At 39.2% G+C, this 21,446-nt stretch overlaps 1 protein-coding gene across 1 annotated transcript; it reads left to right on the top strand.

Moving 5' to 3' along the window:
• The first annotated feature begins 1,571 nt into the window (after positions 1 to 1,571).
• Positions 1,572 to 21,121, top strand: CHORDC1 (cysteine and histidine rich domain containing 1). Its single transcript, XM_040583462.1, has 11 exons — positions 1,572 to 1,868; positions 7,327 to 7,376; positions 10,083 to 10,139; positions 10,608 to 10,768; positions 11,334 to 11,434; positions 12,397 to 12,455; positions 13,506 to 13,576; positions 13,804 to 13,909; positions 15,583 to 15,702; positions 16,362 to 16,424; positions 16,909 to 21,121. Exons 1-11 carry the CDS (start codon positions 1,805 to 1,807, stop codon positions 17,050 to 17,052), a joined length of 996 nt encoding a protein of 331 aa, XP_040439396.1. The 5' UTR covers positions 1,572 to 1,804; the 3' UTR covers positions 17,053 to 21,121.
• The last annotated feature ends 325 nt before the right edge of the window (positions 21,122 to 21,446 follow it).

Here is a 21,446-nt window from a genome sequence, read left to right as displayed (position 1 = left end):
TGTCTCCATAATTAGGTGGGGAATAGCACCACATGATACTTTTTGGGAACTATATGGATTTTAATTTTAATTTTTCTCCCCACAAGTTTTACTACTTGTGAGTGTCTGAACCAACCTCCATTACTAAGGTCATAGGAACGCTACTGTTCAATTCAGTAAATAGCATGCCAGTAAAATAACATGTTTTGAACTTCTATACAAATATTCTCAGGACCAAAATTGATGCTGCCTCTGCAGTCACTTAACTTTTTTGCATTGTAAAGCCAAAACACGCTAGCTCCTTCTGAAATGGAAGTATGCTTGCTGACTAAGGATGAAATGCAACAGTCACAGGAATAGCACAAAGCTTACTTTATGAATCAGACTTTTATTCTTACATGGTAATTTCACTGACAGTGAATAAGGTGAATTTCATGCCCTAAGAACAATTCTTGGGCCTATGATAACAATGCAAATGCACCTACTTTAACCAATGTTTCTGTCAATCTTCTTTTATAAAACAAGATATACAACAATCAGGAACAACTTAAATGCTTTCTGTAGAAAAAGAGAAGCATAAAACATAATTATATCCTTACTTCACCCCTTTCTTTTCAAAATCACCACATGTACTTATACATTAAAATGCTCCTGGCAAATAGCAACAGAATGCTTTTTCTGCTTGAAACTAAGCAGCTTATCCTCGTGTTTTTACCACAGTCCTCAGTGGGAGCTTCAGATCAGAAGCAAGTGATGGCTCAAGCAAACGCCTGGATCTTTTATGTAAGACATACATATAATGAAGCAAGCGGAGCGCACCTCGCATAAACTTGCAAAGCTTAGGACTACTTTGGAAGCAGTCTCCTGAGGATCTTTTTTGAATCTTTAAACTCCCTTTAAAACACTTGTAGGGATCACTTAATCTGTTCATTCCATGCACATGCGCCTCAGGATTTGTTGTATGCTTTAAGAACACCTAGGCATTTCTGTTTTTAAAGACGTGCAGTAGATGCTTAATTAGAAAGTATCAGTTTGTATCTGCCTGCGGAAACGTAGATAGCTATAATTAGTACATACATATAATACATCAAAGAAGTTGGCACACTAGAGAGGACGCATGTATTGGTCAGCTGACAGGAGCATTCCAGGGAACTTTCAGGGAACTGACAGAACATTAAAAAAAAAAAATCGTTTTCACCGGCATTTCTGATAGCTATGAATTTTTTTCTGAAATGAAGTATCCTTTCCTCCACAGGCAGGCAGGCAGGCAGGCGGCGGCCAGCCTCCCTCAGCGCCTCAGGGGCCCAACCACCGCATGGCACCGTAAGAGGGCCCCGGGAACGGGGAGCACGGCCAGAGGCGGTAACAACCATCCTCATCCTCCTCCTCTGCAGCTCAAGAGCTTCCCAGGGCCACTTCAGCCCGGCGCCAGCCCCACCGTGGGCGGCGAGACGGCCGAGCGCCGCGGGACGCCAGTGCTCCCGCTGCCCGTGCCGCAGCCCCTGCGCCCCGCCACCCGCCGGCACCCGCCGGCACCCGCCGCGCCGCCCCGCGCATGCGCCCCGCGCCACCCTGCAGCCGGCACCGGCACCGCCGCCGCTTCCCCCACCTCCTCCTCTTGTCCGGGCAGCGCCGCCTGCGCAGCCGCGCCTGCCCGCTCTCCCCTTCCCCCGAAGCTTCGTGAAGATTCCGGAAGGGTCTGGCCGGTTCCTTCCGCTGAAGGGAGCTGCCCCGCCTCCCGGCGCTGCCCGGCTGCCGCCTCCTGCTCCGCCGGGTCCGCGCTCCGAGCGGTGGGGCAGGAAGCGCCGCCGGCCGCTCCGCCGCCATGTCGCTGCTCTGCTACAACCGGGGCTGCGGCCAGCGCTTCGACCCCGAAACCAACACGGAGGGTGAGAGCTGCGGGGAAAGGCGGCGGAGAGGGAAGAGGGGCGCGGGGTGCCTCCCAGCTTTCGGTGTGGGGGACGCGAGGGAGGGCCTCTCGGAGGGGTGCCGAGGGGTCTGCAGGGGAGGTCCGAGGGGCGATGGCAGGCGCCTGGCGTGCCCGCCGCGCTCGGTGTCCCCCCCGGCTGCCGGAGCCGCGGTGCGGAGCTGTCACCCTGGCCTGCGGGGGGCGGCCTGTGTGTGTCCGTGTCCCCCCCGCCTTCGCCTGGCACTGCAGGGTGCTGCTCCAGGCTCGCTTGTCCCCGGGCGGACTCGTGCTCTCGTGCGGTGCTTTCTGTGGCTTTAGGGGCCGGGGCTGGCCCGCTGGGGTCAAGCGATGCTGCTGGTTGCTCCGCTGCGGGCTCCGCGGCAGCTGGACAGCGAAAGTTGCGCTGTCGATGCGGAAGCGCGGCGCGGGCCGTGGGCCTGGCCCCGAGGTCTCTGTCGTAATGATAAAACTGTCACAGCAGTATGAGGGGAAACGGGCCGGTAAGAACCTGTACGGTACTGCCCTAAGTTCCAAAGGTAGAAACTGGAGGCCATGAGCGACAGACGTTTCTCTTGAGGGCTTGTGTGGTGTTGCATACGTAGCAGTTACCAGCTTTGTTATTTTTGTAATGGTAGTGCGTGGACTTGGAGCAGGTACTTAAATGTATCTCGTGTCTGCTTTGCCGAGCGCTATGAGCTCTTGTAGTGCTTCCCCTGCGTGTGCTGGCAACCCAGTAGCTGGTGAAGCATCTTTAAAGCGCTGTCATTTTAGGGTTTGTAATTCTACAGAGGCAGAAGGGTGGTCTGAGTTTTCAGCAGGCTTGCTCTCAACTGGTTTGTACAGTAACTGTTGGCTGCATTTCTATAACGGCCTCTTTACATTAGCTTAATTTTTAGTGACCCGCAAGATTAAAAGTAGGCTAACATGTTCAAGTATGTGGGTAAGAACCATGGCATAAAGTATTTTTCTGATCTAAGTATTTGCAAAGGGAGGGGCAAGCATTTTGATTAAGACTTGCTAATGGTAGTAACAGCAAAAGTAGGCACAGTTGTGGAATGCTTCCGTTTAGTGACCTCTTCCACACCGTCCCCTTTGCCCCAACAGACAAAGCAGACAGGGAGTTTTATAGTAAAACTACTCACTGGGCCTTCATGACCTGTGCTCATTATTAAAATAACAGTTCTTTACCATCTGCTACTGTGTTTGTGATCAAGCTGTAGACGGCTTGATCTGCTTGGCATGGCCCCGTGCTGTGTGGTGCTTGGATCGGGGAAGACAGCTTCCTGAGGTGAAGTTTCTTTCACCGAGTGGCTGGAACACTTACTGTATTTACCATGTCCTAGACTAAGCAGTTCTAAAGGTAAACGCGGTTATTCACAGACCAGTTCAGAAAACCAAGTTTGACATTTTCTGTGGAAGCAGAGCGATTTTAACTTGTGGCGTCCCTAAACTCCACCACGGTCTCAATGGGATGATTACTACTTAGGCATCTAAATCCACATTTAGCTGTATATAGCAGCCAAGTTCAAATATTTGTGTTTCAGAGCTGTGTTTGGATTTGTCTCTAAAATATTGTGGGGATTAAAGCTAGTACAGGTTTAAACACTGAAATACTTATCCTTTTAGTAAGTTTTGCATTGACATAATATAACGGTTAAGCTTAGAATAAATATTTTATTAGGAAGTTTTCTTAAATGATAATAGGTAGAAAATGAGGCCTGCTCGCCCCAAAGTAGTTTTGGATCTTTCAGTATTTTTTGTCTACATTCAGCCTGCAGTATAGATAATCCCGTAGTGGTGATTGAGGTAAGAGGCCATTAATATTATCTTAAAAATCTGATGGCTGAAATAACATATGCATGTATTTTCTGTAGAAACTCTCATTGTTTCCAAAAAATGAGCAAGTGGCAACTGGCTGACATGAAGGACTGTATGCCTCTTAAAGAGAGGCAGAAAAAACAGCCTGAGGGAAGTCATTAAAGGTATGTCTACACAGTTGTGACTGACTGCACAGTTATGAATTTATGTGGCATGCCTGACAAGGTACAAATTTCACATGCATTTTAGATATGTTAACTACTAGTTAATCCATAGTCTTAAACACTTGTACAGCATTTGGCATAGAAGGTAGAACTTAATTCAGAAGTGGTGGTAGCTTCTTAATTATCTTTATTTTAACCTCTGAATGACCATATAAACATTTCTAATCTATTTTAAGGCCAGATTAAATTTTGTCATTAAAGCAGCAGTATGAGGTAATACATGTAAACTTTGGCATAGGTTTGAAAGCAGTGCTGCTTAATGACAGTTGAAAGAAATGGTGTGCAAAACCAGACTGAAATTGTATATGTTGTATGTGTTTGTCTCTATTTCTTCACCGTACTGCAGTGGGGGTTTTTTTGGTGTGAGCTAAATTTGGCCCTTCAATGTGGTTTAATTTGGTCCATTGCCAGACCAGAAGCACATACTCTTTTGTGTTTGTTTATACCCTTTTTCCTTTAGACCAAACTTAGTGATGTTGCACCCACAGGATAAACGTGGTCACAGAGCTGATGAAAACTTACTTTATGTATTTCTGAGATGTCATGAGTGAGAGATGTAGTTGCAATAAGTGATAGCTTTGATTTTTTGAGTCTGCCGGGAGTCAGTTTTCTTTAACCTTGTCTGGTCCCCACAGTTCAAACTCTGTTCCTATGAAGTGCACCTCTGATGCTCTTGTCTTCCCCATGGCTGTTTCTCAGGCTGAGCCTTTCTTTCCTTTTGTCATACCATGTTTGTCCAGTTTTCTATGTTTTTTTCCAACACTGTGAGAAATTCACTGGAATTAGCTTCCTAGCTTCAGCAACCACTTGAAGGCATCAGTTTCCTCAAGGTGCTGAATGAAGTTCACGAGGTTTAATGACCTCCCATTGCTTTGGGGCTGTAAATGAATAAGGAAGTATGTAGCAGTAAGGTAACAGCAGACAGCAGTGTGTGCATTGTGGGTCTGGGATTGGTCTGGGTATGAAATCAGCATTTTAAAAAAACCCAAAACCAAAGAACAAACTGGAAAATTTGTGGTACTGGCATCTCAAAAAATGATCTGAAGGTGAGAGGAAAAACTGAAACACAGGAAGTTCCTTCTGAGTATGAGGAAGAACTTCCTTACCTTGAGGGTGACAGAGCCCTGGCACAGGCTGCCCAGAGACGTTATAGAGTCTCCTTCTCTGGAGACATGAAAAACCTGCCTGGATGTGATCCTGTGCAGCCTGCTCAGAGTGACCCTGCTTTAGCAGGGAGTTGGACTAGGTGATCTCCAGAGGTCCCTTCCAACCCTGACCATTCTGTCATTCTGTGGAAATGGCATGCTTTGAAAAACCTTACATTTTTCCTGGTTATGGAAAGGTTTTAACACCAGTAGAGAGTAACTTAGATTTTTCATTATTTTTTTTTCCCCCCAGTGAAAAATGTAGAATAGCAACCAGAGTCTGGAATCAGAACTTGTGTAAATCAGAAACAGAGCATGCTTTTAACTGCTCGGGTGACTATCAGTGTATCCTAAATTCCCATTTTCTCCCCACTTAATCTGAGATAGGATACTTTTATGGATGTAAACTATATTCAGATAAGAGTTGTTGGGCTCAGTATGAGTGAAAACAACTTGGGTTTTCTACTGTCGTCTTGTATGCAGAATGGTCAGACTGCTTAGTAGGTAAGTCCCGCTGCCTCTGTTCTAGGTGTTGCAGAATTCCTTGTCTCAGCATCGTCTGTTGTGGAACACGTATGGCCCTCGTGAGTTAGCAGCAAAGTAGGCTGTCGCTTACTGCATGATGTACCTCTTGCAGTGAGGGCTTCAGAGAGCAAGGAAAAAGGATTGGACTTGGCCAGATGGATAAATAGATGCTTGTCTGTTGTCTGACTTGAGAGCTGGAGGATAGTCCCCCCTGAGTTAATTGATTGTAAAATGATTTTGGTCTCTCAACATGTTGCACTGCTTATCAGTACCTCTCTCATTTAAACAAACATGCTTGTGAGGGATTAGAAATTGTCATTTAAGTCTTCTGAATCAGAAGTAATCTTTGCTGCAAACAGGGCTTAGTTTTACTCCCAGGATGACATAGTTTCATACTTCTAGAGAAGAATAACCTCTATTTTTATTTTTACTTGATTTAGCAGTGAAGTTCTGGTCTCTATACAAAATAACCACACTTTTTAATTTTTCTTGTGAGGTTTACCAGTGTTAGGTTTTCATCGTGAAGCTGAAGGAATTGGTAGAAATTCATGGATAAGTTTGTAAGTCCTGCTGAAGAACTAATGTCCCAAAATGTGTACCTTTAGAGTTACAGTGGGAACTGATATGTCAGATTGTATTAGTGCCTTAGACTGAATATAAAATTAGAGAAAATGATGATAAGCAAGATCTGTTACAAATCTATGTGTTTATAAAAAACAGAAACAACAAAGTTTGGGTTCTTTTTTTTCCTATTTAATATCTGTAGTCTATTAATAAAGTTATTTATCACTTCTCTCTTTTGCTTCCTGCTATGTGCATTGTAATATTTTTCACTCTTCTTTTTATGTGGGCTTATAAAAATGGTTACTGCTCCTGTCACTTTTAATTTTGGCTGTCTCTAACACCACCAAAAAACTTGCTTTAAAGGCTAAAAGATAGCTTTTAGGGTCAGGTCATTAAAATACTATCTATGCAGTATATGTCAAAGAGAAGTTACATAATCAGAGCAATTACATTACTTTTGAGAAAAAAAAATCAGTAAAAAAGTAACAGTTGCTACATAAAACTAATGTTCATAAACATCTATGAATATAAACAGTTCTGTTAACTGAAGTTGTGTTTCAGTGTAGTGTTTGTACAGGAACTATTAATAATTAATAGTATTCACATGTTTAAATTGTGTATATGGAAGACTAGCCTTTGGGTTCAAGTCCTGAAGTGAGCTAGGATGCTACAAACATGGGAAAAAGAACAAGCTAATTATCATGGATAAATTAATGAACTCAAGATGTGTATTAAGAGACTTTTTTAACAGAGTGCTTCTAGATAGAAAGCTTTGATCATATGCAAATAGATGTATGTGATGCTGTAAACCAGTATTTTATGTCTGTCGGGTGGCCGTAGGGCCATCTTTTTACTTCTGCTGAATTACTGGTAAGGACTGATTATTGATGAAGGCAAGAAATGGTCCATAGAAGGTTTACTTGCTCTGTATGGAAGTGGAAGTTTGTGTTGTATAACACAGAAGAGAAAAAATTATTTAGCTTTAATATATGCAGTCAGAAAGTTTGTTCTGTATTTTCTTTAATAATTATATGTACTTGGGGAAGTGGGACAGCACATCGCATACATGAATTGCAAGTGTGAAATTTTTGGTGAATTTGTGATCAGATGAATAAAAGATTCTTGGTATGCCGGAATATTAATTATAGTGATTTTCTTCTAGATTCATGCACTTACCATCCAGGTGTGCCAGTCTTTCATGATGCTCTAAAAGTAAGTATGCAACTATACTTTTAAGTCTTACCTTTTTTCCTTATATGTAAAACAAATATGTAAAAAAAATGTTAAAAAAAAAAAAAAGTAAAACATTGTTTTCCTTTTTGATTCCAATCTTTCAGTGTTGTAGAAACTGATGTTCAGCCTATCATGTTTGAGCAACTCCATGAAATTTGAAAAACACACTTACTCAAACCTGAAGAAGAAATTTAAAACTGTACTCACATGGTCTAAAAGTGATATAAGTCTGTATGACACATTTCATATTGCTTGACTTCAGGTGTCTCAACAGTTTAATTAGGTCCTCTGAATAGGTCTTTGGAAGCATTGAGGGTGTCATACTCTTTCAGTTAATTAACCTTCTTGGAATTCAGACCAGCTACTTGTGGTCTTATGTGGCTAGAGCACTAGTGTGTATGTGACATTTACGTACTGTAAAAAAAAATAATTGTGTTCTGTTAATCGGCCAGATGGGAGCATTGGTTAAGATGGGACCGGTCACTCATGCCTCCGATGGAGCTGTCCAGGATTATTGGCCTGCATCTTCAGTAGTGAATTAAATATACCTGTGACTGGTCTCCAGTGCTTAGGCCAACTGCATAGCCCATATTCGTTATGTTAGACTGTTTTCCAACATGAAGATCTACTGGATGCACTCAAAGTGCCTAGAGGGAATAACTGAGACACAACTGCCTAAACAGTGCTGGAAATCATTCTAACAATTGTATGGTCAGAAATCTGGTGTTTAGGAGTGGAGCCTGGCACTGTTAATGTATTAATACAGATGTAATCTAAGTGACCTTTCTTAGGACATTAAACTGCTGTTGAACTAAGCTCTGGGGCAAGCATTTTTTCTGGGTATTTAGGAACTGCTTCTTCTGGCAGTGCATCCCATCCCTAGCCTATAATGTGGTGTCTTTTGAGCTCATGGAAGCTTGTGTGTATGTGCTGGGTATCATGTTTTCTGTGAGCTGTTCCTCATACTGCAGTATGTGATTGTGGAATCGGCCATCATGTGCCTCTGGCAAATTGGGATGGGTGCTGTTAGATCAGATACGAAACAGTTACTTAAACTATTGGCAGTTTGTTTGGTACAGAATTACAGTTGTACTCTTAACAGTATGCCGTGGTTTAACCCCGGCCGGCAACCAGGCACCATGCAGCCAGTTGCTCACTCCCCCTCACTCAGGGATGGAGAGGAGAATTGGAAAAGGAATGTAAAAGTCAAGGGTTGAGATAAGAACAATTTAATAATTTAAACAGAATAAAGAGGTAAGAACAACAATAATAACAGCAATACTAACGATAATTCATAATAGCAAAATGGAAAGTTGGGGAAAAAGGGTAAAGCAAAAGCCGCGCACACAAGCAAAGCAAAGCAAGGAATTCGTTCCCCACTTCCCTGGGCAGGCAGGGGTTCGGCCATCCCCAGGGCAGCCGGGCTCCGTCACACGTAACGGTTACTCGGGAAGACAAATGCTGTAATGCCAAATGTCCCCCCCTTCCTTCTTCTTCCCCCAGTTTATATACTCAGCATGATGTCACATGGTATGGAATATCCCTTTGGCTAGTTCAGGTCAGCTGTCCTGGCTGTGTCCCCTCCCAGTGTTCCATGCCCCCCCAGCCCTCTGGCTGGCAGGGCCCAAGGAACTGAAAAGTCCTTGATTTAGTATAAACATCACCCAGCTACAACTAAAAACATCAGTGTGCTACCAGCATTGTTCACATATCACAGCCAAAACACAGCACTGCACTAACTACTAAGAAAATTAACTCTATCCCAGCTGAAACCAGGACACAGTACATAAAACTTCTACCTAATTATAAAGACAGAAATGATACAGTTACCTCAAAAGCTTGTGTTTACCCTCTTTCTCTTACATTAAAACAAGTACTACTTTCCCCCAAATAGAAATTTATCATAAATTTATATGAACAGTTTTCTTCCTATGGATTCTAGATAATCTTAAGTGGGCAGGGTGAGGCGTTTGTCTCCTTGGCTGTGGAAATAGTTGAGGATATTTTAGAGCCACCTACCTAAAACCCTTTGTGTTGCACTGCTTAAGCACTCCAGGCAGCAGTGCATTTGTTAGTTAAACTGTTGCCTTTAATAATATTCTTCAAATTGCAAGATACATTAATCACAGCGGCAAGATAATTTTCTCTAAAATAAGATCTCTGGTTTATATAATAAAAAGTGCTCTTGGTTCATGTAGTTGGATAGATGGCTATGCAATGCAGATAGCCAGATTTTTGGTGGGAAATAAGCAGGTGAAAGATTTGCTCAAGGAAAGGAAAAATAAATCCTCATTTTAGCAAGGGGGCCTGTACCTTCTGCCATAGGTGAGCCTAGTCTCATGTATAGGATTTGTTGGTTATGTTTAACATGTTACTTCATCAGATAAAGTAGCATTTTGTTTTGTACAGAGTTGGCATCTAACTTGCTATGGAAACACTGTCCCGGGTTTATTGAACTTTCTGATTAAGGCAGCATGGGTGAACTAGAAATGGCAGCTGTAACAGATTTCTCTGGCTTTTAAAAACACAGATAATGATAACATTGTCCAAAGAAAGGAAGAAAATAATCTCTAGCCATGATGTGCTGCATCTTGTAAAGGAGTATAATTAGTCTTTTGCTTTTTGTAAGCTGTTGCCAAGTAAGTTAGTCATGCTTGTTTTGTTTTTATTCCAAAATGTTCATAGGGTTGGTCATGTTGTAAGAGAAGAACAACAGATTTTTCAGACTTCTTAAGCATTGTGGTATGTACTTACAATTATTTATGATTTTTAGACTTGTCAAGTGACAGTGATAAATATTGAATGGTACATGTGCTTAGATTTTTAAAATTTGCGTACTTTCATTAAAACTCTTAAATCTTGCATGCATTATTTTTATTGTTCCAATGTTGAATTTGAGTCTCATTTTCAGGCTTGAATGGTTGTAATTCATTCTATCAAAACCTATTTAGACACTTTTTAACAATGAAGGAACATCAATATTTTTTGTTACTTTGCTTGATTATGGAAAGTATGCATTTTTCTTTCACATATATCCAAATGAAGGTAATTTCCCCTTCAGTTGTAGGGGGCAGCCAATGTTTGAAGCTGGCTAAATGAGAGGATTGGGCTGAAGAAATAAATTAAGAAAGCTTGTTGCAGTTCTTTCTGATTTTTAATTGTGCATACAGACTAGACTGAATGTATATAAACATATGCTTTCCACAATAGGGCTGTACAAAGGGGCTCCATAACAGTGAGAAACCTCCTGAGCCTGTTAAACCAGAAGTCAAAACTACCTCTGAACGAAAGGAGCTAGCTGAACTGAAACCCAAATTTCAAGAACACATAATTCAGGCACCAAAACCATTGGAAACAATTAAAAGGCCAAGGTACAGTATGTGAAACTAAGTTTTGCCAAATCTATAGTCAGTTGGCCAAGTTAAAGCTCATTTGGTTATTTGATGTTATATACTTCATACAGTGCAAAAATTCTCAAATTAACTTTAAAAGAGCTTGTGTTTGGTAGCAGTTACGATGTTGTCTTAAGCTTCAAAACGAGATAAAAGAAATCTGGTTAGGATGGGATAGCACTGGATCTCTCAGCGTTTCGCTTCATAGGAAAAAAAATTGTAGTCTATGGCCTCATAGCTTAGAATGCCACTGGTACTGTTTTAAACAGTCATAAAAAGTTTTAGGGTGCTCACCTGTAGATTCCTTAATCTCTCTGATTTATTTTTATTGTTGTAGAGTACTTAGGATTTCCTGTTGAAAGCTGTTCTAAATTTCTAGTCTGTTTTTTCATAATCGGTAAGAATTGGCATTTACAAATCTAGTTTATTTGTTGATGTAAGGGAGGTTGGAAAAGAAGACCCTTATAGCAAGATTAAAATACTGCTTTGTCTTTTGTAAATGATTTTTCATGAAGCTGACATGAATGCATGGACATTTTTTTAGCCCAGATGAGCCAATGACAAATTTGCAGCTGAAAGTGTCAGCTTCCTTGAAGCAAGCACTAGATAAACTGAAACTGTCATCAGAAAATGAAGAGAAAAAAGGTAAGGTTATAGGGAGATTAAGTACGTGTATGATGCTGATTGTCACATAAAGAAATTAAATGCTTTTTTTTTGTTTTGCTTCTGAAGTGGTTGCTTCATGTAATTATGTTCTTGTTCTTAACAACTGGGCAATCCCTTCCAGTCTAGGGAATGATAATCAAAATTTAAATGTGAATAATGTAGAGACTTGGGTATTAGGACCAGTATGTTGCCATTAAAATTATTTGAACTGCCTGTTTCATGAGATTTCCTGGTTAGAGTGGACATGGTGGGAACATCAGTTTCTGAATAGGTATGACTGAAAGAGTTCCCAAGAAGTGATCTCTACTCCTGTATTGTGGCCAACATGATGTCTTATAAATCCTTTCATAAAGTGGTGAAAATCCTCTGAAGACTGGTTTGTTTTCCCTCATCTGTTTTTCCTCTTTTTCTTCCCAAATTTATTTGGCATTTGGTACCAGAACTACACTGCTCCTTAGGAAACACTTTCTCATTTCAGCCTACTTTTGTGGCTATTTTATACTCTTGTCCCAAAACTTCCACTTATCTCTTCTTTCTGCTTGGCATCCATATTCTTCTCGTGTGTATTTATAGAAGGCAATTGGAGCCTTTTACATTCTTCGTTTTACAAAACCAAACAAGATGAGTGATTGTTCTCTTCCCCTAGGATTGCAATTATCCTCTTCATCAGTCTTTTTTTGCCCCACTTTTAAAACAATGTAAAGGTATAGAACCCAGAATTTGATGCATAGGTAATACAGCTTCTGGAATGTTTGCATAATTTCTGTTTCTTTGTACCTTCCTGTCACTTCAGTGTCAGGCAGAAAACAGGCAGCTTAAGAAGGGTTGGTTGTTTTTTTTCTAATCTTCTCCTTAGCTTGTTTTAATTCTTAATAAAAGCAAAATATTTAGTACATCATACAATTCAGTTGCTGTTTTCTATAATATGATTCTGCTTACAGAGGAAGACAGTGATGAAATCAAGATTGGGACGGCATGTAAAAATGCAGGCTGTTCAAAAGTAAGTGGTACAGTTCCACTCTTAAAGCCAGCTGCTAAACTTAAGTGCACAGTTTTGTTTTCCTTTCTTGGCTGTTTTTTCATGTGCTACAGATTGATTTGGGGAAGGCAGAGAATCCATCAGACTTAACGAATGCAGATTTGATAACACGTTTTTGTAGTGCGGACTGATGTGGGCTGTATTGTACTGTGCATGCAGTAGGTCTAACATTACTTTTTTTAAGCCTGTCCTGAACTTCTAATTAGTAAGCTTGCCATACCTACGATACTGCTGTGTTTCAACTTAAAATGTTAAATATAATATTGGTGAGAGGTACTTTATTGGTAATACTTCAGTTGCTCTTGATAATCTGTGTCTAGGTTGGAAGCACCTGCAGATCTTATCAATTAATGCTTCCTGCCAGAAGAATCCACGAAGAAAATGCTGTAAAACTTCTAGAACCAAAATTAGTCTTTATATTACAGTCATTTAAACCAAAATTTTTTTGCACTGACGCCCTTGTGTTGTACAGAATGGGACAGTGGAATTTAAATAGGTATTTCACTGGACATCTGACAGATTTTGCATTTTTTACTGAAACTCTGGTGGGAGGAGAACTTAACAAGAGTCTTTTGTTTGTGTTAGGAAGAACTGATCTGACTTTCAGTGGCAGAGTTGCATATTTTAAATTTACTTCCTTTTGAGAATCCATGTGTTCTGTGAATACTAATTAAATTTTATTTACCTGTTAAGTAGTTGTTTTCTCAGAGTATTCTTAAAGATAGATACCTCTGAGGATTTAAAGTGACCTTTATGAGCATAGATGATGTCACCCTTGATGTATACCACTGAACTAATACAAAGTACCTTGTTCGCAGGAGTGCCAGGGAAAGTTCTGTGAATGAAAGTTGAACAGTTGCTTTGGAAAGCTAGGGCAAGCCATTAAATGTAGATTATTTACTCATAAGCTTTGTAGTACTTTGTTCAGTGTTTGTTATGGGTTTTGTTTTGGTTTTTTCTTTGGTCCACATCTTGTAACAGTAATGTACTTCAAATGCTTTGTTTTACTAGACATACGAAGGACCACACAGCACAGAAGAAGTATGTATATACCATTCTGGTGTACCTATATTCCATGAAGGGTTAGTATTCAGTTAACTTTATTTTATTTTTTTTAATGAAATAGTCATTATGTGTTCCTGCTTTCTTTGTAGATGTTGCCTTGTTTTCATTGTGTATTTCTTCTTCAATCAAAAATGGCAATGCTTGAAGAGGGTATACTAAATTAACAGTAATATTGCATAAAGATTGTAAGTATTCACAGTAAATAGTGTCCTAATATTATTTAATTACTTTGCAAACTTTCAAGGATGAAGTATTGGAGCTGTTGTAAAAGGAAAACATCTGACTTCAATACATTTTTAGCTCAGGAAGGCTGCACAACAGGAACACACATATGGACTAAAAAAGATGCGGTAAGTAGCATTAATGGTGCATTCTGTGGCTGGCCATTCTGAATTTTGAATACTGAAATGTAGTTATTAGCTTGACAGAGTTACTACTGTAGTTGCGCTGTTACAGATCACTGCCTCTGAAATAATCTGGAGAATATTGTGCACAGCATGACAACAGAGAGATGGAGTTTGAAGTAGCCTGTGGCAGAAGTATACCTGTGATAAGAGTACAACCTTTCCTTTTAGTGATACATATAGTTATAGTAAAGTGGTTTTTGCAAATTCAGGAAAAACATAGCAATCTCTTGAGCTTTGTTAGTTAAGTCTATAGTATTCCATATATATTACTTCAAGGTTATTAGAAGTCTTTCCTCTCCCAAAGACCATGAAAAGAGCAGCCATATGTGTTCTGTAGTAAAATAAGTGTACTTCCAGTTTCATTCAGAGTAGTTGAGTTGGGAAGGCAGGGCAGGTTAGGTCAGTGAGGTTCCAGGGGTGGCAGGCAGGGTTGGAAGGTTCTCTTTCTGTCCAATTTGGATTCTGTTTACACATTGAATATTTTTATGTCCTGAATTTAACTTGAGTGTTTCAAGTTGGCTAACAAACACAGAGAGGGAATCTGTTTAGTTTGTAGGTTTTGAATTGCAGTGTTGGGAACAAACTGCAGAATTGCAACGTGAAAAATACTTCCATTCAAGCTTTAAAAAGATTCTTAGGGAATGGTCTAGAAAGTAGTAATGGAACTGAACGCTTACTTCAAAAACATTAGCTGGTCACATGTTGTATGCAGCTGAACACGAAATCCTTGTTAGGAATATATTGTCTATTGCTGAGGGAAAATTAGTTTGATACTGCAATCATCAATAATATTAAACAGAAGAGAAAAGTCATATTATAGAAAGTGTAGTTCTGTTACCTCATTCTAAAACAATTACTTCAAGTCCTTTACTCCTTCAAGCCATAGAATTTCTGCTTGCTTTGAAGATTTATGTTTGTGTTGAAGAAGTATTTTCAAATACAGAAAGGAGAGATTTTAAAAGAAAACCAAAAAAACTACACTGAAGTTACTAGCCTACAAGAATACTCTCCTGTTGTAATGAATTTACCCAAATGTTAAGAAACTGTGTGTATATTAAATGTGTGTATGCCAAGATATTGAGCTTCTAGCTAGCAGGCATTTTTTGACTTTACGTTTGTGTTGTTATTTTGGGACTTTTCCACTGTTGTTTTTTTTTTTTTCCTGCATCAGAGAACAGACTGTAACACTAAATCATTTTTTGTAGTAATACAATATTACTTGTCATGTTACTTGAAGTCATGGCTTTCTTTTGCTTTGTGCGGGTCCTTTCTACAACCTGCTGGATAACTGTAGTCTTGGAAGGGAAGTTAATGCAACAAGTAACATATTTTTTGTGGGTGGGTGGGTTTTGGTGGCTTTTTTTGGTTTGGGGTGGGCTCCCCCCGCCCCCCAACATAATCAACATAATGTCTCGATTTCTTATTGAAGTCTCTGTTAGAAGCATTGGGTTTTTTGTCAGGGACCAATAGCTGAAATATTTAGTAAAAAGAGACGTAAGTAGAGTCTTGCAATCTCCTGTGAACATGAAACACAGGCCTTTATTAGCTATGCTTATTGGTTCATTCTCCTGAAGGCAATTTTAAGTCTTCTTTTCTGTACCATTTTTCTTATGTAGGGTAAGAAAGTAGTTCCATGCAGGCATGATTGGCACCAGACTGGAGGAGAAGTGACTATTTCTGTATATGCTAAAAATTCTGTTCCTGACCTGAGCTATGTAGAAGCAAATAGCACAATGGTGAGTATCTACCTTAAGATTCTTTTTTTTAATTCTTATAGCACCTTGAAGTCAGGAAAATCTGGCTTCTACTTTCCTTACAAGGCAGAGTTAGCATAAGAATCTCTTTTGAGTAACAGCTTTTTCTTGGCATTTGTGTTTGTTCAAGCATGTATAGTTTTTTCTTTCCCTTCTGTTTGGACATCTGTGCTTTAATATTCCATTTTTAAAAGCTGCAATATAATATGTAAAATAATATCTTTAATTTGACTTTTGAAATTAAAACCCAAGTGTGATGGATTTGCATCACCATATGTGTAAATAAGTATAGATTCATAACTTAATCTTATTTGGCTTAATGTAATTTAATATGGTTCTTCATGGTATGCAGCTTCACAGCTTCTAATATTAAAAAAAGTGTTGCAATGCTTCTCTGATTTCTTAATTACGCATTTAGAGAATATGATACAGCTTCCAGGATGTGTACATGGCCACTATTGACTATGATACTATATGAGAATCTGTTAGAATAGTTTTTCACTCCTATGCCTAAGAGACAATTTAATCTCTTTGCTCATTGCAGGTTCTAAGTCTTAGCGTGGTATATTTTGCTTTAAAATACTTGAGGTGTCAAATGTTTTATTAGCCTGACAAAATTTTCTGTTGTTTTTCCTGTGAAGTTAAATATCCATATTGTATTTGAAGGAGAAAAGGAATTTCATCGCAGTGTGAAACTATGGGGAGTAAGTATAAGAATAATTTTTCTGCTCTTAAAAGAAACAAAACACAAACCCTCAGCTACTTCTCTTTCAATATAGTTTGGTTTTCCTCATTACTCTGCTTTTTGAAAGAAATTTGCTTGCATGTCATTCAGTAATAACACTTAAATCTGAATCTAATACCCCAAATGATCAGGTTGATGCTACTTTGAGCAGCATGAGCGTGTGACTTCCTGAGGTCCTTTTTGATCCCAACAGCATGATAGTGGTGTTGCAGAAAACCCTTGACACTATATAGTTGCATGCTTATGTACGTGTTAGACCAATGTATAGGTTACACATGCTCATAGCTTGGGAATGGGAGAGGGGTGACTTTTCTAGGTAACAGAGGAAGCTCCATCTACCTAAACGTCTACTGAAATTTAGTGATAAGGTACTCTAATTTAATTCCCAAATATCTAGCAGTCTGTTTCTTAAATTGAAGTGGGAAATCTCTCTTTTGTTACAGGTAATCGACGTAAAGAGGAGTTACGTGAACATGACGGCTACAAAGATTGAGCTTACTATGAGAAAAGCAGAGCCCCTATTATGGGCAAGTCTTGAATTACCAGTATCCAGCACACAACAGAAAAAAGAGAATGCAGATCAATAGCGATTCCAAGAGACAAGTTCTTTCCCATTATGAAGTGGTGACTTGCTACTGTAATCAAATATTTAACTTTTATATAGATTCCTTTTTTTTTTTTTTTTGTTAATGCTAGATCATATGCTCCATTCTACAAAGAAATTTGACGCACAGTAAACGGGGGTGTAATCTTGAAGGGCAATAGCTATTTCTGCTCTTGCTCCCATGAGTGTATTTCTGCTAGTTGCAGTGTCTCCATGGGAATTTAGGGTAGAAGAACTATTGCCCTTGGCTTACAACCTTACCTACCACGCAATGACTGTCCAAACAGACGTGTTCTCAGTCAACGGTCTGTGTTAATTTTTCAAGTGTTCAGTTTAGGCTGGACTAAAACGTAGGTGTTTTTTTCTACTGGCTAGCACATGTTAAATTCAGCACTGTTCATTATGAAGTATACAGTAATACAGACACCAATATCTGAGTTTATGAAGTGATTAGCATGCAGTTCTACATCTAGAATAAAAAGGTACATAAACATAAATATGAAAGGACACTTGTAGACTTGCATTTTTGTCTTCTGAAAGTAAGGTTTGTTTCAATACCTGTTGGCTGTGGAGGGATGGAATAAATGATATTTTGCTAAGGATTTTAGTACTTGCTGGTTGGTAACAAGGGATTTATGGGTTTGTATATTCCTGTACCTTCGGTTATTTGAATTGTTAAACATAAAAGTGAATGGACAGTGATATGGCCGAATAACTTGGAATCTCAGCAGTGGAGAATATACAAACAGCAGACTAATGTAAAATTACCAAGGTGCTGTATATATTTGACAGTCTTTAGAATGTATATTCTGTCCTATTTTACAACATTTAAAATTATGTGTCTCTTTTTTTTTTTAAAGTTGGTGGATGTGTGGAGTAGGAGAAGCCAGTGCACACTGTAGGTGTCTCAGGAAAATTATTTCCATGTGAATATGCATAGCTCTTGTTTCTGAGGATGGTTATCTAAGAACTAAATTTATCTACAGGACAAATCTTAGAAACAAAAAGCTTTAAAACATCTCAAATTTTAATTGTACCTTTGAATTAAAATATTTTTAAAAATACTATGTCTTTTGAAGAGGTTAAGCAATTAATTAGAAATCAAGACCTTACTTTTGTTTTCAGTTCTCAATCAGTGAAGATTGGTGGCTGAAAACAGGATAGTTTTAAAGATGAGACTTTCATCCAAACAGCAACACATGCAGTAATGTTGCTTTCTCTTTCTGCTTGAAGTAGTTTCTTAGTTTTGAGTTGCAGCTGAAAGAAAAACAGTTTTTGCATACAAGGCACGCAGAGTGTACACGGTTATTTGTTGTGCCAAAACTTTTATGTGTAAACAAGCAGTCCTTTGGACTGTTGAAATGTGGATGCTCATCTACTTACCTTGGTAGACCTGGAATGATGCCAAAAGAAACACAGAACCTAGTAAAGGCATTCTGAAGTTAAAAGATGGATTTCTAAGAATCTTACTGTTTTTCAGCAGGTGTAATTTCACTTGAGCTGAGAGTTCTGTCTTTAGCAGTACTTGAAATCCTACTTCATGCTTAAAGTAGTTGGAAATACATTACCAAAGAAACCCATCCGCAGACATCTAGAAAGTAATACCAGTGCTGTATTTACAGAACGTTCTTTGGTGCTTCTTTACCATCATTTCAAGATCCTGTTTCCTCATTGACTTGGAAGGAGTGTGGTTGCTTACTCCATTGGGCCTCTATTAAAAATTCCAGCTTTAATTTCTGCCTGAAAGATTCTGTTAGTCTCTAATAATGCCACCTTTTTTTTTTTCTTTTTTTTTTTTTTCCTAAATAAATTTGAAAATTTCAGGTGCTGTGAAGTGATGGGGTACAAGCTTACAAAAATGTATGCCTGCAAATCGTCCTCTAAAAATGGAACAGATGTTCCCTGATGTGTTCTGAACCACCCAGTGGAGCTTCTATTAGTGTAATACCAAGAAGAATTACTTTAGTGGGTAAAAAATTCTAGATAGCTGTAGTTACTAGCATGCCATCTGTGGGTTTGTATGCAGAACTCTGATCTTGGACAGCAAAATGAGCAGCATTTAAACGCCAGGATTAAGTTCTTATTTAACAAGCCAGTTCAAACATGTCTATCCATATGGATTTAAAATACCCTAAATAGCTTTTCCATGTTTTTAACATATTTTCAATTTATTTGCATCCTCACATGCACTGAGTTTACATCACATAAAATCAGTTTTAAAGAACTACAAGAGAAATGGAGTTTCCTGGGGAAAGCAGAATTTTGAGTTTTAAGGAAGTCATATTCTCCTTTAGTATACTTAACACTAAACGGAGGGAAATGTGGATGATGGCACCTTCTGCTGTTAATGCTGCAGGGTTTGGGACCCTGTAAGTGTTACACACTTTCAAACTACATTCTGCTGGTAACTGAGTCAACTTGGCTGAAGTAGAAAAAGCTCCTCTAAATGTGGTCCTCAGTTTTGCTTTTGCTTTTTATTCATTCCTCCTACTTTTTTTCTGTTGTTTACTTAAGCACAAAATTAAAGATTACGGAACGCCTGAAGTATAACTTACCCCATCAGTGTCTATAAAACCATTTTTAAAATTCACCTGTTCAAAAGAAGTAAGCAAACAAACAAAAAAAAAAAAGCCCAGGTTTGATCAGGCAAGGAGGTATAGTTTTTACAAATAATAGCCTACTTTTCTGTGGCCTGTGATGCTTTTCAAAATAAAAGGATAAACTTTCAGATGGTGTAGGCTGCTGTAAGTCTCTTGTTTAACTACATTAATTCTTAGCAGCTTTTTATAACCATATGTCTGTATCCATCATCAAGCTGCAAAAGCTGTGTCGCTTAACTGCATCGGAGTGTTTGCAGCAGTTGCTCAGAACAGGCTTCAGCACACCGGGGTTTGATCCTGGCATTTTATGAAATGACATTTTGACATGGACGGTGGTAGCTGACACTTCAATGGAATATTGGCCATAACTTTTACTAGTAAATGTGGGCAGAAGGTGAAACCAGCTGTAGTGTACCAAGCCAGTCACAATACTTTCTCAACAGCAAGATTTGAAAACTAAGTGAAGTGATTTTTGATTGCACAGGCTTTCACCTGTCTAATAATAGTGAAACTAAATTGCAAACAAGTACATACTGGTACACTTGCTGTTAAATTTACCCATGTTTTGTGTTTTCAGAAGTTGTGCTGTATTTACCAAGTTGGTTAACTTGATACAGTCTAGCTATATTTTTATAATTAACGAGTCTCTAAAAGCTGTAGTGTTATTTTGGTATGGGTTTACATGTGACACATGCAGACAGCGTATTATGTGTCTCAGAACTGACTGTCCAGCTGCGTGTGGAACTTTTCCTTCACAATCTGTTTTTCATATGAAAAGTTGCATGGTTATGCAAGTTTGTGACAGAAATCTTAATCTTTTCCCTCATGTATAAGCCCGTGTTCCTACCTAGCATTGCATATTATACCTGTAGCAACATTTCTTGGAGGAGTTGGAATTTATTTTTAATGTTAATGTACTGTTAAGCACTGGGCTTGTTTAGCTACTGTGATTCTTACAGGGCACCGATGTAACTTAACAAAAAAAATCTTCCATGCAATGAACTTCTGGAACATGTATGTTATCAAGTCACCATTTCAGTACTTTAGAGATTAGTTCTACTGGGAATTTTGCCTTGAAGAAAAAATCTACTTATTCTACTCAACGATGCATTTTTTGCTTGCATTCTTTAAACATGGCATGAGTATTGGTTAAATGCTGTACCTGTTAATCACTGGTCCTTCCCAACTGCTACTAAATTTCTTTTATCTCTGTTCAGGAACAAGATCCTTTTTAATGCAATGAGTTACGTGTTTGGAACGCTGGGTTTAAGGCAGTAATAATTTTGCCATTATAAGAGTCTTGAACTGCAGTTGAAGAGGGGAGATGTCTTTTTGCATGGTTTGATTCTGCGCATTCATAAAACTTATATGCAGAAATTAATCTCATGTCTCCATGCTCTAGGGTTTTTTTCTAAATGTATTCAATAAAATTCTTTGTACATGCTGGTTGCATTTGGTGGAGTTTTTTACTTCTCTTGTTATGGGAGAGAACATCCCTTTGGATGTGCAACACAGTTGTTAAAATCACAGACTGGTTTGGGTTGGATGGGATGTTAATGATCACGTAGTCCCAAGCTCCTGCCACGGGCAGGGACCTTCCACCAGCCCAGGCTGCTCCCAGCCCCGTCCAGCCTGGCCTTGAGCCCTGCCAGGGATGGGGCACCCACAGCTGCTCTGGGCAGCCTGGGCCAGTGTCTCACAGTGAAGAATTTCTTACTTAATATCTGATGTAAATCTACCCTATTTTAGCTTAAAACCATTACCCTTCGTCCTGGCA

The sequence above is a fragment of the Falco naumanni genome, chromosome 2 (assembly GCF_017639655.2).
Source record: "Falco naumanni isolate bFalNau1 chromosome 2, bFalNau1.pat, whole genome shotgun sequence".
Taxonomy (NCBI): domain Eukaryota; kingdom Metazoa; phylum Chordata; class Aves; order Falconiformes; family Falconidae; genus Falco; species Falco naumanni.
This window is presented reverse-complemented; position numbering and strand designations above follow the sequence as displayed.

Bases quoted from the DNA above. Each gene is read 5' to 3' on its own strand.
- CHORDC1 (XM_040583462.1), top strand. From the start codon at position 1,805: ATGTCGCTGCTCTGCTACAACCGGGGCTGCGGCCAGCGCTTCGACCCC. The intron at 10,140-10,607 runs GTATGTACTTAC...TTTCCACAATAG, and splicing joins CAGACTTCTTAAGCATTGTG to GGCTGTACAAAGGGGCTCCA. The intron at 16,425-16,908 runs GTAAGTATAAGA...CTTTTGTTACAG, and splicing joins GCAGTGTGAAACTATGGGGA to GTAATCGACGTAAAGAGGAG.